Raw genomic sequence first — 22,183 nt, forward strand, 5'->3', positions numbered from 1 at the left:
ATATGTCCATGCCACTCTCTCACATTGTCCCATCTTACCCTTCCCCCTCCCCGTACCCTCAAGTCCATTCTCTAGTAGGTCTGTGTCTTTATTCCCATCTTGCCCCTAGGTTCTTCATGACATTTTTGTTTTTGTTTTAGATTCCATATATATGTGTTAGCATACGGTATTAGGTTTTCTCTTTCTGACTTACTTCACTCTGTATGACAGACTCTAGGTCCATCCACCTCACTACAAATAACTCAGTTTCGTTCCTTTGTATGGCTGAGTAATATTCCATTGTATATATGTGCCACATCTTCTTTATCCATTCATCTGTTGATGGACACTTAGGTTGCTTCCATGTCCTGGCTATTGTAAATAGAGCTGCAATGAACATTTCGGTACATGACTCTTTTTGAATTATGGTTTTCTCAGGGTATATGCCCAGTAGTGGGATTGCTGGGTCGTATGGTAGTTCTATTTGTAGTCTTTTAAGGAACCTCCATACCGTTCTCCATAGTGGCTGTATCAATTTACATTCCCACCAACAGTGCAAGAGGGTTCCCTTTTCTCCACACCCTCTCCAGCATTTATTGTTTGTAGATTATTTGATGATGGCCATTCTGAACGGTGTGAGATGATATCTCAGTGTAGTTTTGATTTGCATTTCTCTAAAGATTCATGATGTTGAGAATTCTTTCATGTGCCTGTTGGTGATCTGTATATCTTCTTATGAGAAATGTCTATTTAGGTCTTCTGCCCATTATTGGATTCGGCTGTTTGCTTTTTCAATGTTGAGCTGCATGAGCTGCTTGTAGTTTTTGGAGGTTAATCCTTTGTCAGTTGCTTCATTGCAAATATTTTCTCACATTCTGTGGGCTGTCTTTTCGTCTTATTTATGGTTTCCTTTGCTGTGCAAAAACTTTTCAGTTTCATTAGGTCCCATTTGTTTATTTTTGTTTTTATTTCCATTTCTCTAGGAGGTGGGTCAAAGAGGATCTTGCTGTGATTTATGTCATAGAGTGTTCTGCCTATGTTTTCCTCTAAGAGTTTGATAGTTTCTGGCCTTACATTTAGGTCTTTAACCCATTTTGAGCTTATTTTTGTGTATGGTGTTAGGGAGTGATCTAATCTCATACTTTTACGTGTACCTGTCCAGTTTTCCCAGCACCACTTATTGAAGAGGCTGTCCTTTCTCCACCATACATTCCTGCCTCCTTTATCAAAGATAAGGTGACCATATGTGTGTGGGTTTATCTCTGGGCTTTCTATGCTCTTCCACTGATCTATCTTTCTGTTTTTGTGCCAGTACCATACTGTCTTGATTACTGTAGCTTTGTAGTATAGTCTGAAGTCAGGGAGCCTGATTCCTCCAGCTCCGTTTTTCATTCTCAAGATTGCTTTGGTTATTCGGGGTCTTTTGTGTTTCCATACAAATTGTGAACTTTTTTGTTCTAGTTCTGTGAAAAACGCCAGTGGTAGTTTGATAGGGATTGCATTGAATCTGTAGATTGCTTTGGGTAGTAGAGTCATTTTCACAATGTTGATTCTTCCAATCCAAGAACATGGTATATCTCTCCATCTATTTGTATCATCTTTGATATCTTTCATCAGTGTCTTATAATTTTCTGCATACAGGTCTTTTCTCTCCGTAGGTAGGTTTATTCCTAGATATTTTATCCTTTTTGTTGCAGTGGTAAATGGGAGTGTTTTCTTGATTTTACTTTCAGATTTTTCATCATTAGTATACAGGAATGCCAGAGATTTCTGTGCATTAATTTTGTATCCTGCTACTTTACCAAATTCATTGATTAGTTCTAGTAGTTTTCTGGTAACATCTTTAGGATTCTCTATGTATAGTATCATGTCATCTGCAAACAGTGACAGCTTTACTTCTTCTTTTCCAATTTGGATTCCTTTTATTTCCTTTTGTTCTCTGATTGCTGTAGCTAAAACTTCCAAAACTATGTTAAATAAGAGTGGTGAGAGTGGGCAACCTTGTATTGTTCCTGATCTTAGTGGAAATGCTTTCAGTTTTTCACCATTGAGGATGATGTTGGCTGTGGGCTTGTCATATATGGCCTTTATTATGTTGAGGAAAGTTCCCTCTATGCCTACTTTCTGCAGGGTTTTTATCATAAATGGGTGTTGAATTTTGTCAAAAGCTTTCTCTGCACCTATTGAGATGATCATATGGTTTTTCTCCTTCAATTTGTTAATATGGTTTATCACATTGATAGATTTGCGTATATTGAAGAATCCTTGCATTCCTGGAATAAACCCCACTTGATCATGGTGTATGATCCTTTTAATGTGCTGTTGGATTCTGTGTGCTAGTATTTTGTTGAGGATTTTTGCATCTATGTTCATCAGTGATATTGGCCTGTAGTTTTCTTTCTTTGTGACATCCTTGTCTGGTTTTGGTATCAAGGTGATGGTGGCCTCATAGAAGGAATTTGGGAGTGTTCCTCCCTCTGCTGTATTTTGGAAGAGTTTGAGAAGGATAGGTGTTATCTCTTCTCTAAATGTTTGATAGAATTCTCCTGTGAAGCCCTCTGGTCCTGGGCTTTTGTTTGTTGGAAGATTTTTAATCACAGTTTCACTTTCAGTGCTTGTGTTTGGTCTGTTCATATTTTCTATTTCTTCCTGGTTCAGTCTTGGAAGGTTGTGCATTTCTAAAAATGTGTCCATTTCTTTCAGGTTGTCCATTTTATTGGCACACAGTTGCTTGTAGTGATCTCTGATGATCCTTTGTATTTCTGCTGTGTCAGTTGTTACTTCTCCTTTTTCATTTCTAATTCTATTGATTTGAGTCTTCTCCCTTTTTATCTTGATGAGTCTGGCTAATGGTTTAACAATTTTGTTTATCCTCTCAAAGAACCAGCTTTTAGTTTTATTGATCTTTGCTATCGTTTCCTTCATTTCTTTTTCATTTATTTCTGATCTGATCTTTATGATTTCTTTCCTTCCGCTAACTTTGGGGCATTTTTGTTCTTCTTTCTCTAATTGCTTGAGGTGTAAGGTTAGGTTGTTTATTTGTGATGTTTCTTGTTTCTTAAGGTGGGATTGTATCGCTATAAATTTCCCTCTGAAAACTGCTTTTGCTGCATCCCATAGGTTTTGGGTCGTCGTGTTTTCATTGTCATATGTTTCTAGGTATTTTTTGATTTCCTCTTTGATTTCTTCAGTGAGCTCTTGGTTATTAAGTAGTGTGTTGTTTGGCCTCCATGTGTTTTTGTTTTTTACAGATCTTTTCCTGTAATTGATATCTAGTCTCGTAGCGTTGTGGTCAGAAAAGATACTTGATACGATTTCAATTTTCTTAAATTTACCAAGGCTTGGTTTGTGACCCAAGGTATGATCTATCCTGGAGAATGTTCCATGAGCACTTGAGAAGAATGTGTATTCTGTTGTTTTTGATGGAATGTCCTATAAATATCAATTAAGTCCATCCTGTTTAATGTATCATTTAAAGCTTGTGTTTCCTTATTATTTTCATCTTGGATGATCTGTCCATTGGTGAAAGTGGGGTGTTAAAGTCCCCTACTATGATTGTGTTACTGTTGATTTCCCCTTTTATGGCTGTTAGTATTTGCCTTATGTATTGAGTTGCTCCTATGTTGGGTGCCTAAATATTTACCATTGTTATATCTTCTTGTTGGATTGATCCCTTGATCACTATGTAGTGTCCTTCTTTGTCTCTTGTAATAGTCTTTGTTTTAAAGTCTATTTTGTCTGATATGAGAATTGCTACTCCAGCCTTCTTTTCATTTCCATTTGCATGGAATATCTTTTTCCATCCCCTCACTTTCAGTCTATATGTGTCCCTAGGTCTGAAGTGGGTCTCTGGTAGACAGCATATATATGCGTCTTGTTTTTGTATCCATTCAGCCAATCTATGTCTTTTGGTTGGAGCATTTAATCCATTTACATTTAAGGTAATTATTGATATATATGTTCCTATTCCCATTTTCTTAATTGTTTGGGGTTTGCTATTGTAGGTCTTTTCCTTCTCTTGTTTTTCCTGCCTAGAGAAGTTCCTTTAGCATTTGTTGTAAAGCTGGTTTGATGGTTCTGAGTTCTCTTAACTTTTGCTTGTCTGTAAAGGTTTTAATTTCTCCATCAGATATGAATGAGATCCTTGCTGGGTAGAGTAATCTTGGTTGTAGGTTTTTCTCCTTCATCACTTTAAATATGTCCTGTGACTCCCTTCTGGCTTGCAGAGTTTCTGCTGAAAGATCAGCTGTTAACTTTATGGGGATTCCCTTATGAGTTATTTGTTGTTTTTCCCTTGCTGCTTTTTTTTTTTTTTTTTTGCGGTACACGGGCCTCTCACTGTTGTGGCCTCTCCCGTTGCAGAGAACAGGCTCCGGACGCACAGGCTCAGCGGCCGTGGCCCACGGGCCCAGCCACTCCACGGCCTGCAGGATCTTCCCCGACCGGGGCATGAACCCGTGTCCCCTGCATCGGCAGGCAGACTCTCAACCACTGTGTCACCAGGGAAGCCCTCCCTTGCTGCTTTTAATATTTGTTCTTTGTATTTAATTTTTGATAGTTTGATTAATATGTCTCTTGGCGTGTTTCTCCTTGGATTTATCCTGTATGGGACTCTCTGTTCTTCCTGGACTTGATTAACTATTTCCTTTCCCATATTAGGGAAGTTTTCCACTTTAATCTCCTCAAATATTTTCTCAGTCCCTTTCTTTTTCTCTTCTTCTTCTGGGAACCCTATAATTCGAATGTTGGTGCATTTAATGTTGTCCCAGAGGTCTCTGAGACTGTCCTCAATTCTTTTCATTCTTTTTTCTGCTCTGCAGTAGTTATTTCCACGATTTTATTTTCCAGGTCACTTATCCATTCTTCTGCCTCAGTTATTCTGCTATTGATCCCTTCTAGAGAATTTTTAATTTCATTTATTGTATTGTTCATCCCTGTTTGTTTGCTCTTTATTCTTCTAGGTCCTTGTTAAACATTTCTTGTATTTTCTCCATTCTATTTCCAAGATTTTGGATCATGTTTACTATCATTACTCTGAATTCTTTTTCAGGTAGACTGCCTATTTCCTCTTCATTTGTTAGGTCTGGTGGGTTTTTATCTTGCTCCTTCATCTGCTCTGTGTTTCTCTGTCTTCTCATTTTGCTTAACTTGCTGTGTTTGGGGTCTCCTTTTTGCAGGCTGCAGGTTTGTAGTTCCCGTTGTTTTTGGTGTCTGTCCCCAATGGCTAAGGTTGGTTCAGTGGGTTGTGTAGGCTTCCTGGTGGAGGGGACTGGTACCTGTGTTCTGGTGGATGAGGCTGGATCTTGTCTTTCTATTGGGCAGGTCCACGTCTGGTGGTGTGTTTTGGGGTGTCTGTGGCCTTATTATGATTTTAGGCAGCCTCTGTGCTAATGGGTGGGGCTGTGTTCCTGTCTCGCTAGTTGTTTGGCATAGGGTGTCCAGCACTGTAGCTTGCTGATCGTTGAGTGGAGCTGGGTCTTGGCGTTGAGATGGAGATCTCTGGGAGATTTCCGCCGTTTAATATTACGTGGAGCTGGGAGGTCTCTTGTTGACCAGTGACCTGAACTTGGCTCTCCCACCTCAGTGGCACAGCCTTGATGCCTGGCTGGAGCACCAAGAGCCTGTCCTCCACATGGCTCAGAATAAAAGGGAGGAAAAAAAGAAAGAAAGAAAGAAGATAAAATAAAATAATTAAAATAAAATATAAAAAATAATTATTAAGAAAAAAAATTTTTAAGTAATAAAAGAAAGAAAAAAAAAACAAATGGACAGACAGAACCCTAGGACAAATGGTAAAACTAAAGCTATACAGACAAAATCACACACAGAAGCAAACACATACACACTCACAAAAAGAGAAAATGGGAAATATATATATATATATATATATATATATATATATATATATATCTCATTGCCCCCAAAGTCCACATCCTCAGTTTGGGATGATTCGTTGTCTATTCAGGTATTCCACAGATGCAGGGTACATCAAGTTGATTGTGGAGATTTAATCCGCTGCTCCTGAGGCTGCTGGGAGAGATTTCCCTTTCTCTTCTATGTTCGCACAGCTCTCGGGGTTCAGCTTTGGATTTGACCCTGCCTCTGCATGTAGTTCACCTGAGGGCATCTGGTCTTCGCTCAGACAGGACAGGGTTAAAGGAGCAGCTGATTCGGGAAAGCCTGCAACTAGAGAAAGCCTGTATGCATCAACGAAGACCCAACGCAGCCAAAAAAAAAAAAAAGAAAGAAAAAGTTAATTGCTTAGACCCAGTAATAGGAAAAAAACATTGTGCTAAGAAACGTGCATTGCATTGCTCTTTATAATAGCAAACATGATTGGCATGTCGACAGGGAAATAGTTAAATTTGACATTTCCAAGGAGTGGTTCCATTATCTAACAAATGCTAAGTATGAATAACATAAGACTATGTTAAATAGAAAAGAAAGAAGAATCTGGATCCAGAATTGTTAGATGATATGACCACAAATATATAAAAAGTGCAAAGGAAGAAAACTGAGGGAAGTGTCAAGAGATGATCTTTGTGAGTGTGGAGGAAAGTTTTGAGTAACGCTTTCCTACGCGTGGTATTCCAGATTCCCTAAAGTGAATGTTAATAACAATGGCAGCAACATCTTTAACAAAACCAGCTAACTAGATACTTCTCTGCTTCTTTGGCTAATATGTCTCAAAACCTACTTTTGGTCTCCCCCGCACAGTTTGAAAATCTGAACACAGTTGCTGAGTGTTTGTTTTCTCTGGTCAACGGTGATGACATGTATGCGACCTTTGCTCACATCCAGCAGAAGAGCCTCTTGGTGTGGCTGTTCAGTCGCCTGTATTTATATTCCTTCATCAGTCTTTTCATATATATGATTCTCAGCCTTTTCATTGCAATTATTACAGATTCTTATGACACCATTAAGGTAAGCAGTTATTATTTCCTGCCAAAAAACGATTGCAAATTCTGTATAGATCAGAACATGGGAAAATACTATAATATTTTACTTTCTTAAAATACTGTAGTTTTACTTAGATTTTGAGGTTTTGTAGAAAAGAAACTTTTTAGATGCTGGAGGTTAATTTAAATATGCATTTAGGACATTGTCCCTGGTGCCCAGTGGATTGGTTTGGAGGTGTGGTGGGAAAGAGAAAGGAAATGGGTAAAGACGGGCTGAGTTTGGTAAATCAAGTAGTTGGGCTGTTGGTCTTGGCACTGACAGGTGTACCTGCCTGTCCCGGAACTTAGACTTTGAGTAGTAAGTTTCAGTGCTAAGGGGTGACCGTCATCCTGACAAATGTCCAGATATTGGCATACCTCATCACTGGATGCCGCTCGTGTGGTGCAGGTTTCCTTTACATTTTAAAAGCCAAGGCTTTTGTGGCTGTTTAGCCTCCTGCCTTCCTAAGCCACCTGGTGGGTTGTGTGTCCTTTCAGACTAGATCCATTTAACTTATGTGTAGCATGAAGGAAGCTCTGCTGCCTCGGGGGCAGTGGTGTCTCCGCAGCAGATGGTCATGCTCAGAAAATCCTGTTTCGGGGCCAGCATCTGAGCAACCAGGGGTCCCATGTCTTGGGGTGTTGTCCTCTTCTTGAACCCTTCTCAGACTATCTCAGAAGAAGCCAGTCCATTGAAAATACTTCTGAGCACTTTGTGCGCAAGGAGATGCGTGTTCCTGTGGGAATGGGTGGTTGGCTCCACAGCGGGGCTGGCCATGGGGAGATGAGCAGTGCCCTGCTCACCGTGGGAGCCTGTCCCTGATGCGGCCGTGTCCCCGTGAGTGCGCCAAGCCTCGGTGACCTGGTGGATGACCTCACTAAGTGTGAGGGGAGGGGTCTCTCAGGGTCTTTATGTCTGCTTGGAGGGACCTACTGCCTTCTACCTCACTAAGTGACCAACTTCTACAAAAGTAGAGGAAATAGGGATTACTTCCCAGCCAGACTCTATGGGCAGTGTGGGGAAGAGGAGGTCTTACCTGGTCTTGCAATTAACATGAAAGCTTTAGACTTCTATTTCCTTCACTCCTTTAATTAACACACCTCTCCCCTGCCCCACCATGGCTTGATTTCTGGAGTTTTCCTCTGGATGGCTCTCTGTTCCCATGGCTCTCTGTTCAAGCCATGGTGACCCTGGCTTGGCTTTCAAGGGACTGATAGATTGATTGATGATTGATCATTGTTAATGTCAGTTCTTGGATCTGTGCTAGCAACGTGGGAGAGTTTTATTTTAGCAGAGATGGATTTGGTTTGTTGACAAGAAGCAATTTCTCTCAGTGTAACTAAGGTAACAACACTGTGTACTTTTTAAAGAAATACCAACAGAATGGGTTTCCTGTCACGGATCTTCAGGAATTCCTGAAGGAGTGTGGTAGCAAAGAGAAGTGTCAGAAAGAGTCATCAGCCTTCCTGTCCTGCATCTGCTGTCTGAGGAGGTCAGTACTGTGTTCAGTCGGGTCTCTGTGCTCCCGGGATGAGACGCCCTGCTGCCTTAACAAAGGGTCCTCCCAGGTCAAATGCTACACTCAGGAATCAGCTGACTGGGGGAAATAATGCATCCCTCCTTGCTTTCCTCCCACTGTAATTGACTTTAGAAATGAATTGTTTCTTATAGAACAAGGTAGAAAGGTACATGACATGGTTGAAATCTCTTGGGAATATTATGAGAGTGTTTTGAGAAGGCATGAGCTATGTCCCTGAAGTCGAGAGGCTGAGCTGGCCAAAGGAAGAGGTCAAAGCCCTTCTTTTTAGAGATGGAGTTCTGGGAACGTCAAAGGTGTTTTCCCCTTTTCTCAATCTGTAGTACAAATAACCTTCCTTGAGCAGAGCAGGAAACCTGCTTGAGAGGAAGCCATACGTGTCCTTGGCTGCAAACACAAATCAGCTGATCACCTGCTGTTTGCTCGCCATTCATCAGTGCACGTGCAAAAATAGCCTGGACCTCAGTGGCAAAGCCTCCACATAGTGGCTTGGGGACTAGAAAGGGGGTCAGATGAGGATAATTTTCTTAATTATGCCCATGTTTGTTTTTGTCTGAAGTCAGGAGTAGGGGTTGTTAACTGCAAGTACCCCCTACTCATGTGTTTCGAGAAGGATTCTCTAAACCAGATTCCTGAAGGAAGATGGGAGAACATAATTGCTACTTAAAATCGCAGGATGTATTTTCCGTTAATCAATTCATACTGCAACTTGGGATTTGAAATGGTATGTTGGAGCATTTCCAAAGAATGTCTGGTAAATATGAAATGAGGTCTTCTGAGAAGAGTTAAGTTTTTACAATCACAGTTTATCCTCTCAGAGCATTGAAGTGTTGCCATGGAAGCAAGGATAAAGGGAAATTACTTTTCTTTATAGGCAGCTGCCTCCTAGGAGGCACCTTGTATTATAAGGAAAGTCTCTCAAAGTTGCTTTTCTAATATGTAGTTAACTGTAAAGAAAAAAAAAAAAAAAAGCATTTGAGAATGTAGTTGTGAATTCTAGAAAGTAATGGATAGGTTTTGGTGTTTGATTTTTGGGCCTCACAAAAAGCCCTGGGAGGTTGTTAAATGGTTTCTTTGCAGCCATATGGGATGAGTGAAAGATTTAAGGAGTGAACTTGGAAGACTGAGTGATAAGATCGGACCTGAGTGGTGAGAAGAACAGAGCAACGTCAGTAGACAGTCTTCCCTAAGACATGCTAAGGGTTGTAGAGAGGGTGCCTGGTGCGGAGGCAGGTCTGCCCATCGTGAGGAATGAAAGGATTAAATGGAACAAAGAGTCCACCAAAGGAAATCAGCTGAAGAACTAAGATGCTGAAAGTTTTGAAAAAAGAGGATATCAAAAATAAAAACAGAAGTGGCTGAAGGTGGTCATGGGTGAAGTCAGCTAGATCAGTTTTAGCTGAATAATCAGATCAAAGCCTGGAACCTAGGGTGGTCTGGATGGACCCTGCAGAGAGTCAATGAGGTTCATAGGACCTGATGAAGGAAATGGGTTGTACTGGGGCCTTGGAACAAGTGATGGCTTTGAAATCACCAAAAATTAAATACACCTGGATGTGTTTAACAGCCGGAAACCTAAGAATGGAATAAAATTGAGGAAGGCTATGAATGGAGAGTACGTATTGGAGACAGACCTCACTGAGGGAACCTGGGGAATAAGGGCATCATAGGACTTGGTGCCTGGGCCCCTCTCCAGTGCCCATGACATACAACCCAGCTATCACAGCTCCACCTACTCTGGAGTGTGGCCGGGTTGCTCTTTTTCAACCAAGCAGTCCAGCAACCACCACAGATTCAATCTCCCACAGACTGATTCTCCCTTGAATAGTTGACTGAGCCCCTAGCCTGATGGTCAGAACACCTGAGTTTTCGTTTTGAACCCTGCCAATTACTGAATGTGTCCCCTGACCTTTCCTAAACCTCTTGGTTCCTCCAGTGTCATCAGAGTGGAACAGGTAGCCTCTGCAACCTCTTCTAGTTCTAATGTGATCTGGTTCTTGGGAGAGATGTGCTTGGTTGAGCAGATGCAGAGTTAACCTTTGTCCTCTACCACAAGGAGGAAAATCTGCGGTCCTAGCCATTGAGAAGCTTTGTCAAAGGGAGATGGAGGGTAGACAGCTCCTCAAAATTACCAAAAGCGTCTAGTCAAACCCCCAATAATGTAAATTGTCCTTCTTAAGTTTTCTTCCTCTTAAATGTCACACTCAGCATGTCAATAACCTATGTATGCCTACATGATAGAGTATGTATTCCTGTTCCGTCTCAAAGATTTTCAAGCCGTTGTTCTCTTTTCTCTTTCCTTGTCTTCCTTTCTATTACAGGAATGGAAGCGATGACCACTTGATGCTTATTAACTAAAATTCTCCTGCTGAAGATAATCGAGTTCAGGTCTCCGTATCGAGTGACAATGAAGAGGGACCCCAAATGGCTTGGACCAGCACTTCCAAAAATACTGATTGCGGAGTGGGAAAGAGGACTGGCTCTGAGCTGTCTGAATAGAACTGAAGTTTCAAAATTCCTTTTTATAAACTTGGATGATGAAGAATAGACCACAGTCAACTACTGGGCATTGGTGTAACAGAGCAGTGCTGGTGAAATTCTGTATTAGTCTTTTAATTTATGACATCGCAATGTTGGGATGGAAAAAAATCACATTTCAGAGTGTGCAAAACAATGGTGTTTAAAGCCATGCATTTGAAGATATGAGTTTATCATCAAATACGGGTTTGTCTTAAAAGTGATTCTTGGGTTAGAAGACATTTGTTAATTCATGGTCTGCACAAAACTGAAATTGGTTGCAATAACAATTTAGGCACTCAAAGCTGGAGAACTGTTAAGCCTTGTAAAGATTACACTTAAATCAACAAAAAGACCTCTTGCAGTGGACATCTCTTGGCTTATTTTCCTGTGGTCTTCTTCTCAGCATGATATGAAACTATTGGCAAAGTCAGTGGGATAAACTGGAAACAGTCATTTGGACACCTTGTTACAACTTGTGCTAATTGTTGATTGTACACACATGACATGTGGACATTATAGTACAGCAGTGGCCACTCATTTTAACAACCAAACTCCACCGTGGTGGGGATTTACCCTTGTCAAGCAAGGGAGATGGTATTTTTTCCCAAATAAATTAAATTAACTTTTATCATAACATATGGAACTCCTACTACTTTTTAAAAATGTATTGTCTCTTAACATCTACTCAGTGAAAAATTCGGATCACATCTCTATCAGCTATCTGGTCTCCAAAAGGGATTTCCCACTTTCTTAAAAGCAGTGAAGGAGATATAGGGGCTAGTTATTCAAGAAATATTTATGAGAATGACTTCAGATTAAGATCACTTCATGCATAGATTTAGTTCATACCTGAGCTATTTTAGGGGTCAACTATTTTAAATTTACTGGTGAAGAGTAGGGTTTGAATTAAGTAGGACCCTCATCCCAGGGCTCTCCCTCTTTTTATCCTCCTCCCCACCAAGCCCCTGCCAGAGTCCCTCTGGTGCCCCACTCCTCTCTCCATGCCCCCATACTTTCTTCATGTGCCCACACCAAATCTAGGCCAGGAAAGTCTTCCAGTTAAGGCCATTAAAGTCTGTAGGTGGGTGACTCAGGTCTATACACAAAACACTTTGCTAAAATTATCATTTTAGTTATAAACTACTTACCAAAAATGTCAAGAATTATATTCAATTTTTTTTTTTTTTTTTTTTTTTTTGCGGTACACGGGCCTCTCACTGTTGTGGCCTCTTCCGTTGCAGAGCACAGGCTCCGGATGCGCAGGCTCAACGGCCATGGTTCACGGGCCCAGCCCCTCCACGGCATGTGGGATCTTCCCGGACCGGGGCACGAACCCCTCCATCGGCAGGCGGACTCTCAACCACTGCGCCACCAGGGAAGCCCTCAATTTTTAAATTAAGAACCATTTAACCCGTGGTTCTAGGGTCATTCCCATGACTCCAAAATCAGTGTGCAGTTAGATCACTTATTCACCTCTGAGTATACCCCCAGTACATCGTTTATCTCTGAATAGAATTGCTATTAATGCCTTTTATGTAATCGTGAGGCCGCTGTGACTACCATTTGAAGTGAAGATTAATGACGGTCTTCTATGCTTATATTTTTCTTTTATTGGCTTTCATGTTTCCTTTTATTTCTTCTCCCTCCAGGTGGACAAAACCCTTTCAGGAAGAAAAATCTTTTTTCAAGTTTACCCTGTATCTGTGGAAACATTGTTTTCTCTCTTTTTAATAATTTTAAACAATTGTCACCTTGCCAACTGTATTATCTATTTGGATTTTATTGAACAATGTTTTCTCATAACTCTGCTAATAGACACATCTGGGACAATCCACTTTCTCTCCTTCCCTAGGCCTCCACTTGGAGAGTTCACTGTGAAAGTTAGGAGACACATTCTTTCTGCCTATTGGTTTCATTATGGGATCTCCTGTTCTTTTCGAACATACCTCCTTGGCTTGCAGTGACTTGCTGAAAGCCAGATGCAGCATCCTTAAGCCTGTTGACTTGGGGTGGTAGAAAAGATCATGGGCGTGGAGGACATCTAGACAGACTTGAGTCAAAATCCCAGTTTATCCTGTAGCTTTGGGGCCCTGGGCAAATTACTTTCTGCTTCTAAGTGATGATGACAAACCTTAAACTGTGGGATTGGCATTTAAGTCAGGTAACTCATGCAAAGCCTGGCACTGAATTGAAACTTGAGCCATTCTTTTCTTTTGATTTTCTGCCATGTTTGTAAGTAGGTTCCATGGGATCGTGGAGGAGTGAAGATGTTAAGACATTTAGTCTGCCTGGGTACCTGTCCTCCTACTATTCAAGTCTCCTTGGACAGGTCATACCAGCCTCAGTTTTCTCATCTGTAAAGTGGGGCTTGCAAGGATTAAATGAGTCAAATTTAAAGTGAGTAGAGCAGGGCATGACTTATAAGTGCTCGGTGAATGTTAGATCTTCAAAAAGCTTTTCTTTCACGGTCTACAAATGTACAAATCTATCACCTGGGCCAGCCAGGAAGATCTTTGCTTTGAAGTGAGCTCATCACACACTTTTAGTGGACTTTGTTAGGACTCTGAGTGTGTAGACACCCATATCCAGCCCTGTCCTGGAGGCAGTGATCAATTCAGTGTCTAAAGTTCACGCAGTTGTACAGGAGCCTGTGGACATGAACAGCCTAAATGCCCTGCCTTCAGGGGCAAAGCTGTCAGTCCTGATGAGAGGGTAAAATTCCCCAAGGTGTACAAGTGTCACGAATCCCCAGTCCTTCACCTTGGGTGAGACCCTCTGTCCTCAGCTAGGAGCCCACTGTCTCAACCAAATTTGTCAGAATGTGTGAAGTACAGGTCAGGTACAGGTGCTGATCTGAGGTAGCAAATGTGAAAAGGTGAGAAAGGGTATTTAGGAAAAGGTCTTCAAGAGATTCCAGTCACCGTCCCCAACCCCTGCTGAAGGCTCACATCATAACAATCGTGGGAGGGTTGCCTGACCCACCCTCCTGCCCGAGGAGGCCTAGGCTTAGCATCTAAGGTTTATGAAAAGCACAGTGATCCAGCCTCTTGATTTAGAGGTTACTAGCTAGTCACCCTATAGTGCCCGAGGGCCTCCCTGTAAAAATAGCCCAGCACTATCATTGAGGTTCAGGGACCCTAGAGTCATTGGGAAATTATGTTTCCCGACCTGCTACTATGGTCTTGGCCATGGATTGCTCCTGACGATATAAAGAGCCGTGATGCTTAGAGATACGATTCCGGTTATCTGTATCACTCATGTGTGTTGGCCACTTATTCCAATAACATTGAATAACTAGACCCCATTTTACTACTCACTGGTTCACCTTTATTTTCATGTAACTTGAGCAAATCTTGTTTTGCTACCCCTGACTTGAAGTTTGAACATCTCGACCACGGTATTCCAGTGACGTAGAGTCTTCCTCTGACAAAGATCTAGAATTTCACATAACTGTAGAACATGCACGAAGTCGCTCTTGTGTGACAGGATGATTGAGGACCTCACAGGCGAAACCCCGAGCGCAGCATCCGGATCTTAGGCGCTTTAGGAAGGACAGTGAATGATGGCCTGGGAGCTGGTGCTGGAGCTCGTGCTGAACACCTCTGCCTCCCCTCCTTGTTTTTTTCTAATTGAGAGGTTCCGAGCTCTCAGTACTGATAAAAGGCAGCTTCGTGGCTGTGTGACCTGTGCATCTGAAAAGGTTTAATGCTCTGCCCTCAGAGTCTTGAAATTCTCAATATTTTTTTAACAGAGAGCCTCACAAGTGATGTAGCAAATTCTGATGATGGGACTGTATAACTCAGCGACTTACAAAATGATTAAAGCATGGCCTTTTAGGAAAAGACTAGGATCCCAGCCTTGTACATTTTCTTTAAAACAATTGAAATGTAACAAAAGGAAAGAGTGAAGCTGAGTGGGGATACTTTTTAACAGACTTTTGGGTGCACCATTTTTCTCAGTTTCTATTCTCGCAAGTAAGTGGCTGTGGGGCTTCTTCTCATCTCACATCTTTGTTTCACAGATTAAACTACTGTAGTTGGTGATATTGGCCAATATCATTTCCATGTCATGCTGGCAGGTTGGAGCTGGGCTGCTCACCTTTACCCCCTTCCCTGTGCACCACCCTGCCCCCTACCCCCCATCAATGAAGAGCCTCATTTTCCGAATTTCCACTTCATGTTTCTCCCTTGACAGAGAATCAGCTTAGGGTGGTTCTTCTAAACTCGAGCATGTTTGCCTAGTTGCCATATGACCTTCCACCTTGCTCAGCAAAGTCCTTTGGGACCTGCTCCACCCACTGGATAGTCAAGCCCTCGCTCCAAGGTCTTTGCAGTCGTTTGCTTTTAGAACGAAGGACCCATCTTTGAATGGGAAGCGTTAGAATTGTTCAGCATGCTGTGTATTGGAGAAAATAACATAGTAGCACTGGGAAGATTTCAAGATGAACCAAATCTCAAAACAGACACTCAAGTTGTTAGGGAAAACCATACAACTCACGGCAATTCTACCATAGGCTCATTTACAGCAAATGAGGCTGCAAACCAGAGGATGAAACTGATGGCCAATGTTTCTCTTGCCATCTGTCTCTGCCAGAGAACCAGGGAGTGAATGAGAAGATAAATGGGTACACATGAACATTTCCACACCACCTTTTGTAATAAGGACAGCAAAATTCTGACTTCTTAAAGCTCTCTGGGAGCTATCAGCTGTGGTGGATGGAAAAGACAATTTGTTAGCGTGACATATGTTCCTTAGTTTCTAATGATACATAAATTATCCCACGAGCCATGATACATATGGTCTACAGAGAATTTTAAATGAAAGCAGTTCTTTTTTTCTAGCAACACTAATTGCCTAGCAGCAGTAAATTACTCATCCCCCGCTTCCTGTGGGCTACAGTCATTACTCTCTCCTGGCGGTTGAGCCCATGTCCCCCAAGAGAAATGTTTGCTTTGACAAAGTGAATTTACATCCTCACTTGTGAGCCTGCCATGCCGGGTCTACAGAAGGAGAGGGTATTAATAATGCCTGATTTCAGACCTAGCACCGAGTGTTTGTGTTATCCTGCACGTGTTATCTATGAAAACAGGACAGTGTGTTGGGTCTTAGCTCTTGGCTGCCTTTGGAGAAAAATCAGGGAGCTGCTATTAACATTTAATCTTTTCTAGCTTGGGGGTTTAAAAGGTAGACTTAGATAAGAAACATGGACATTTCCAGGATGACAAGTTAAGCAAGGGAATTGAGAAGCACCATTAATTTTGGGAAATATTAGATAATGACGTGTGTAGATGGAAAATGGTGATGCTATTAAGGACTGTAATTCAGTACATATTTGTTGATTTCCAACATTGTGCTGGGAACTTAGGAAGTAAGGAATGAATGACACGATCCCTGCCCTCACGAAGTTTGGTGTCTAGTGGGAGGGACAACCATGTACCAAGCAAGGATAGTACAAGGTCACCCACAGTACTAAATGAGAGCAGAATGGCAGTAGCTCCTGCCTGCCTGGAGTATAAATGAAGGTCTCTGAAGGAGAAGTAGACAATGCTAGCACTGAGACTTGAATAACACATTTTATTCGACTAGATGGCCATGGTGTAGGGTTGGGGGGTAGGGCTTTCTGGCTAAAAGGAACGGTGTGGCAATGGCTTGGACATCTGAGAGAGAACCCAGCCAGTTAGGGAAACTATGTTTTGGGGTGGTCAGAATATAGGTCACATGCTGGGGAAAATTACAGAAGACAAAACTCGAGAAATGGCAAAGGAGGGCTTTGGACCTGGGAGGTACATGACCAGAGAAGGCAGAACCGGGAAGGATGGATCAGGGTGGTAGGAGATAAGCAAGGAAATCAGTTACAAAGTGGCTGCAATCATTCAAATTAAAGAAAAGAAAAGAAAGTGATGCTATTACCCTGTAATTAAACTCAAAAACAAACACAATGAGAAACTTTGCCTGAAAACTGTCTCTGAGGAATATACCAGCTCTCACATATATGTGTTATCTATCTGTATGTATATTTTTTCTTTCTTAAAAGGTTTCTCTGCTAAATACCCTGTCATTTCCCTGAGAGTTTGTGCTTTTAGACTATGCATTTAGAGGGAGGGTCTCTTTTCATAACTTCTATTATTGAGAAATGTATTTATTAGGATGAATGTGTTGAATGCATATTTCTATCACATGGTATTTCTCCTTCCCACATATTTAAAAAGAAGCTTAGGGCTTCCCTGGTGGCGCAGTGGTTGAGAGTCCGCCTGCCGATGCAGGGGACACGGGTTCGTGCCCTGGTCCGGGAAGATCCCACATGCCGCGGAGGGGCTGGGCCCGTGAGCCATGGACGCTGAGCTTGCGCGCCCGGAGCCTGTGCTCCGCCACGGGAGAGGCCACAACAGTGAGAGGCCCGCATACCACAAAAAAAAAAAAAGAAGCTTATCTAAGACTGTCTCCACATCATCCCTCCCCATCTATCCTACACACACACACACACACATACACACACACACACACACACATACACACACATCACTCTGCAGCACCCTGAACTTGACCAGCCACAGTTTGTGTCTGTAAAGGTGGCGAGACTTGTAGGTGTGACCGCTTACAAAGCCAGCCTGACATCTATAGTCTGAAGTTTACGGGTGGCACACAGACTTTTGGAAGTTTCCATCTCCCTGCCCCCTACCCAGGACAACCATCAAGATCACAAAGGTCAGACTGAGTGTGGCCACCTGGGAAAGCGGTGTCACTGGGAAGTGCTGGGAGGTGCTGTGCCTTGATGCCTCCTTAGGCTGGGAAAGCGTGACAGAGGGGTGTGGAGAGGTTGAGGGTTAGCGGACAGTGGGGTGAACTGATTAAAGGACTCTGAGAAGAGACTGTGTGATTTGGAGGTCTGTAGTGAACGTGGTCATGTTAGAGGAATATTCCTGGGCTCAAGTAGCCTGAGACTGGGAGGAGAGCCAGGGCGGAGCGGGTGGCATAGCTTCCATCTCACAAATGTAGAAAACCTGGCATGTACAAGTGCCCAGGTGCACTCTTTCCTTCCAGACCCCTGCAGAGAAGGTCAGCAGTTTGTGCTGAGACCAACCCCAGTCATTCCTCCTTTCAAGTTCTACCTGCTCCAGTGAACTCACCTCATGACGACTAGAGGTGGGAGACTCTTAACACTTCCTTAATTCATGGAATGGGTGAGGGGCAGGGAGTGGGAACCCTATCAGGGGTTTCCTCACCTCTCAAAGTAGGAGGTCAGGGAAGCCAGGCTGGGCGTTTGTGGTGAGAGAGAACTCTCGAAGCTCTGCAGGCTGAGCGTCCTGAGGGGCACAGTGGGCAGCCTGGCTTGGCCGCTGGAGGTGCACCCTCTCAGCATGCCCAGAGGGCCAAACCGTGATCTTCAGGCACTCTACACCAGCACTGTGACCCTGGGTGACCAGCAAGACGCTATGCGGGCAAACTATCTTGTCCACAACTGTTCCTGGACAGTGAGGCTGCCCAGCCCGAGTCTGATCTCTGGGGAAAATGCATTGGAGTTTCCAGGCAGACTAACTCGGAGACTGTTTCCTGTATCTTTTCTCAGGAAAGTCAAGTTCCTGGAACAGTACTTAAGGAACCATAGTAATGGACTGAGGAAGGGATGGGTGGATCAGTGATGATTCTTCTACTAGACTTTTCTCTCCCTTGCATAAATGGCCCCAGAGTCCATCTGGGAAAGATGAGCGCATGGGAAGAGATGACAGGCAGGTGAGGGAAGTTTGCGTGCAGGCATGGTTATGGCTAATGGGTGATGATGGGGCTTGATCTCTCCCACACTTTTCTCTGGGCTTCAGGAAGCCCTAACCTTTAGCCCTTATGCAAAATATTCTGTCACAGTTTTCACATGCATATGATTGAGACAAAAGAGTTGACATTTGTTATTCTGCATTAAAAATGAAGCAACTAAATGGGATAAACCCCGTAGATATATATTTCTACCCCATGGGCCTTTTCCAAGAAGGGCAATTCACGTTCACAGCAGGCAGTTCAGACAGTAAGTTATTGAGATATAAATGCGTACAAGCCAAATGAGCTAGTCTCATCAACCAGCATCATCAGGAGTGTGTCTTAAAAAAAGATAACCTTGCAACCATGTAGCCAAATAAACTCTGGATGGATTAAAGATTTAAACATGAAAAATTAAGCCTGTAAAAAACTAGAAAGAAATATAGATGAATATTGATCTGACCCAAGAAGTAGAGAAGGGCTTTCTGAGTTTAAAGCTGCCAATAAACCATAAGAAAAAAATCAGACAGATTTACTACACAAAAAGGGGAAATTCCTGAGAATTAAGAATGTAAACAAAAATTGTCAAGTGCCCTGGGAAAAAAGAATTGCAGCATATATGACTGGCTTAGTATCCTTTCTCAGAGAAGAAACATTACAAATTTCTGGAGGGTGAGCCCCAAAGGTAAGGACTAAATTTTTTGTGTTTCTGTATTTCATGTGTATAGCATTTTTGCTGACGAGTAACAAGCACACACAAAAAAGTATAGTTTTGAAAAGCTATATTCAACTGGATGCCTACTATGTACACCTATTATTGCTACTCATCCCAACAAACTTACAGCTTATGTATCAGGATTTCCACTTTACTGAAGAGAAAACTTCAGATTAGGTGACAGAGCCTGGCTTCAAATCCAAAGCCTCTGACTCCAAAGCTCTCTCTCATCTCCCCTTTCTTCTGCCTGCTTTCTAAATAATGCTTGCTGAATAGAACTGAATGGCAGGAAAAAAATGTTTATCCTCCTTAATGAGAAATGTGACTTCTATTTTCAAACAACACCCTGTTAAGCAACATTCCTTGAACTCACACAATGCTGGTGCTAGTGGAAACTAACCCATATCTTTGTAGGAGAGTTAAAAGCTCCATAGAAGTTCCCAGTTCTTACATTAAGTTGCCAAGTGATTTAAACAAGTTGTCAGGATGCTCAAAACCTGAGAATCCTTATCTTTAATACAGAGATAATAAAATTGAGACTACAGAGAGGTCAAGTAACTTGTGCAAGGTCACACAGCAGTAATCACCAGAGCTGGGACTCAGACCCAGGCAGTCCATCGTTAGAGCTGGCTAGCTCACAAAGTTGATGTAATGTCTAGGAGATAAGGGATGTCAGCAAGGTTTGAAAAGGATAAACTGGACACACTGGGTGAACGGAGATAAAAATTAAAGTAATAAACCTGTTTTTTGTGTGTGCAAGAATTGTGAAAATAAGAGCTTGATAGGGACATCTCAGATGTCTGGGTGTGTCCTTCTTGACCTAGTATCTATTTTAAAATTTCTACAGCTTAAAATGTACACTGGCAGTCTGATCATCCCCTCTCTCCCATCCCCTTTATATAAACCAGTATGGCAGTACTGATTAATGGATTAAAGACAACAGGCCCACACTTAGAATTGTACCCAACTAGCTTTTTCAAAAGAAAAAAGAAAATGAAAATAAAAACAGATAATTGCATCCACTGGGGTGGAGTTTCTGGCATGTGCAATGATGAATCACCATATAGTTGTGATTGAGAAAAGATAACCACCCCATAAAACCTCGACTCAGCACTTCTTTCATCTCACTGGCGGGAAGCCAGGAGAGTCAGTGTTAAAACCTGTTTTAATATCGCTCATGTACTTTTCATGCCTCCGTGCAGTACTTGATCATTGACGAAGTCAGCAGTTGTATGTGCATCTCAGTCAACGTACCTTTCGGAAAACGCCCTTCATATTCTGTCTCTCTAATTTATATGATTTATTTTTCTAAACCATTTGAGAGATAGTTGTATATATTATGTCCCTTTATGCCTTAAGGCTTCAGTGTGTATTGCCTAAGATCAAGAATAGCCTCTTATATACAAGGATATATTGTACAACACAGGGAATATAGCCAATATTTTATAATAACTATAAATGAAGTATAACCTTTAAAAATTGTGAATCATTATGTTGTACACCTGAAATTTATATATATTGTACATCAACTATACCTCAATTAAAAAGCAAACAAAAAACAAAAAGAATAGCCTCTTATATAATCATAGTACAATAATTAAATTCAGGAAATTTAACATTGATACAATGCTTTTATCAAATCTACAATCCATATTCCAGTTTTATCAATTGTCCCAGTGATATTCTTCATAACATTCTTTCCCCTCCAGCACAGAATCCAATCCAGAGTCTCTATTGAATTTAGTTGTCATATCTCCTTAGTTCCCTTTCATCTAGAACACTTTCTCAGACTTTGTCTTTCATGACACTGAGATTTTTGAAGAATACTGGTCATTATTTTACATACAGCCCCTTAATTTGGATTTGTTGATGTTTCTTCATGATTACATATAGGTTATATATTTTTGGTAGGAATACCACGGAAGCATTGTGGTGTCCTCCTCACGGTATCATATCTAGAAGCACATGACATTGGTGTGCTCCTCATGGGTGATATCTATTTTGATCACCCTGTCAAGATGTTGTCCGGTTTCTCCATCATTATAGTGGCCATAAAAATGCACAACTCAGAACTCCCAGCGTGAGAAGCCTAACTGATGACTGTCCCGGCTGCTGTGCACAGAATCCATCTGTGTGGAGATCCCACTTTCCACTGACTGCTCTGGCCAATGAGTGAACACAGCAACAATCATAAGGCAGGCCCTTTCCTGCCAGACGGGGACCCCTCTGATGGGCTCCCAGCAGCCTGGCTGAATTCCTCTTCGGACTGGGTTGCATCCAAGACTCTCCTACCCGGCACTTCATCTTCTCCTCCCTCCCTCGTGAGGTCAGACTGGCATTGTCTGCCAGCCATCCCTGCCTCCTGTGGCTCACTCCCCTTTTTCCCTCACAGCCTCTCCCTCTCCCTGCAAATTCCTTTGCATTTCCCGGCAACTGCCTCTTGGAGGGTCTGAATTAACAGAAATTGATACAGAAAGAGGTGGTTGAAAACAAGTGTTAAGATGGAGATTTGGGACTGGTTAACTCATCCCTGGTGGGTGAAGAGGATACCTTCCTGAGTGGAACGTGGGGCACACATAGTCTCTGATACAAGGTGGTGGCCCAGTTGCCAAAGATTTCACTACCGGTGACCTGGGAATGCGTCCCTGTGGTCAGAAATGCCACTGCAGCTGCCATGATTCAGGATGACTCAGTCATTTTGAAGATATGGGGAGAAGAATGCTTACAAAGACAGTAGAGTTGGC

General features: G+C 42.2%; 1 protein-coding gene across 2 annotated transcripts in view; it reads left to right on the forward strand.

Moving 5' to 3' along the window:
- Positions 1–11,609, forward strand: part of MCOLN2 (mucolipin TRP cation channel 2) — a 61,451-nt gene extending 49,842 nt beyond the window's left edge. For both annotated transcript variants that reach the window (XM_022580944.2, XM_022580945.3), the window contains exons 12-14: positions 6,697–6,903; positions 8,289–8,410; positions 10,777–11,609. In XM_022580944.2, the coding sequence (XP_022436652.1) occupies positions 6,697–6,903; positions 8,289–8,410; positions 10,777–10,813 (366 nt within the window). In that variant the 3' untranslated portion in view covers positions 10,814–11,609. The remainder of the gene's footprint in view (positions 1–6,696; positions 6,904–8,288; positions 8,411–10,776) is intronic.
- Positions 11,610–22,183: the final 10,574 nt, after the last annotated feature.

Source organism: Delphinapterus leucas, chromosome 1, assembly GCF_059928025.1.
Source record: "Delphinapterus leucas isolate spDelLeu-1000000601 "Yukka" chromosome 1, BTC_Dleu_Yukka2, whole genome shotgun sequence".
NCBI lineage: Eukaryota > Metazoa > Chordata > Mammalia > Artiodactyla > Monodontidae > Delphinapterus > Delphinapterus leucas.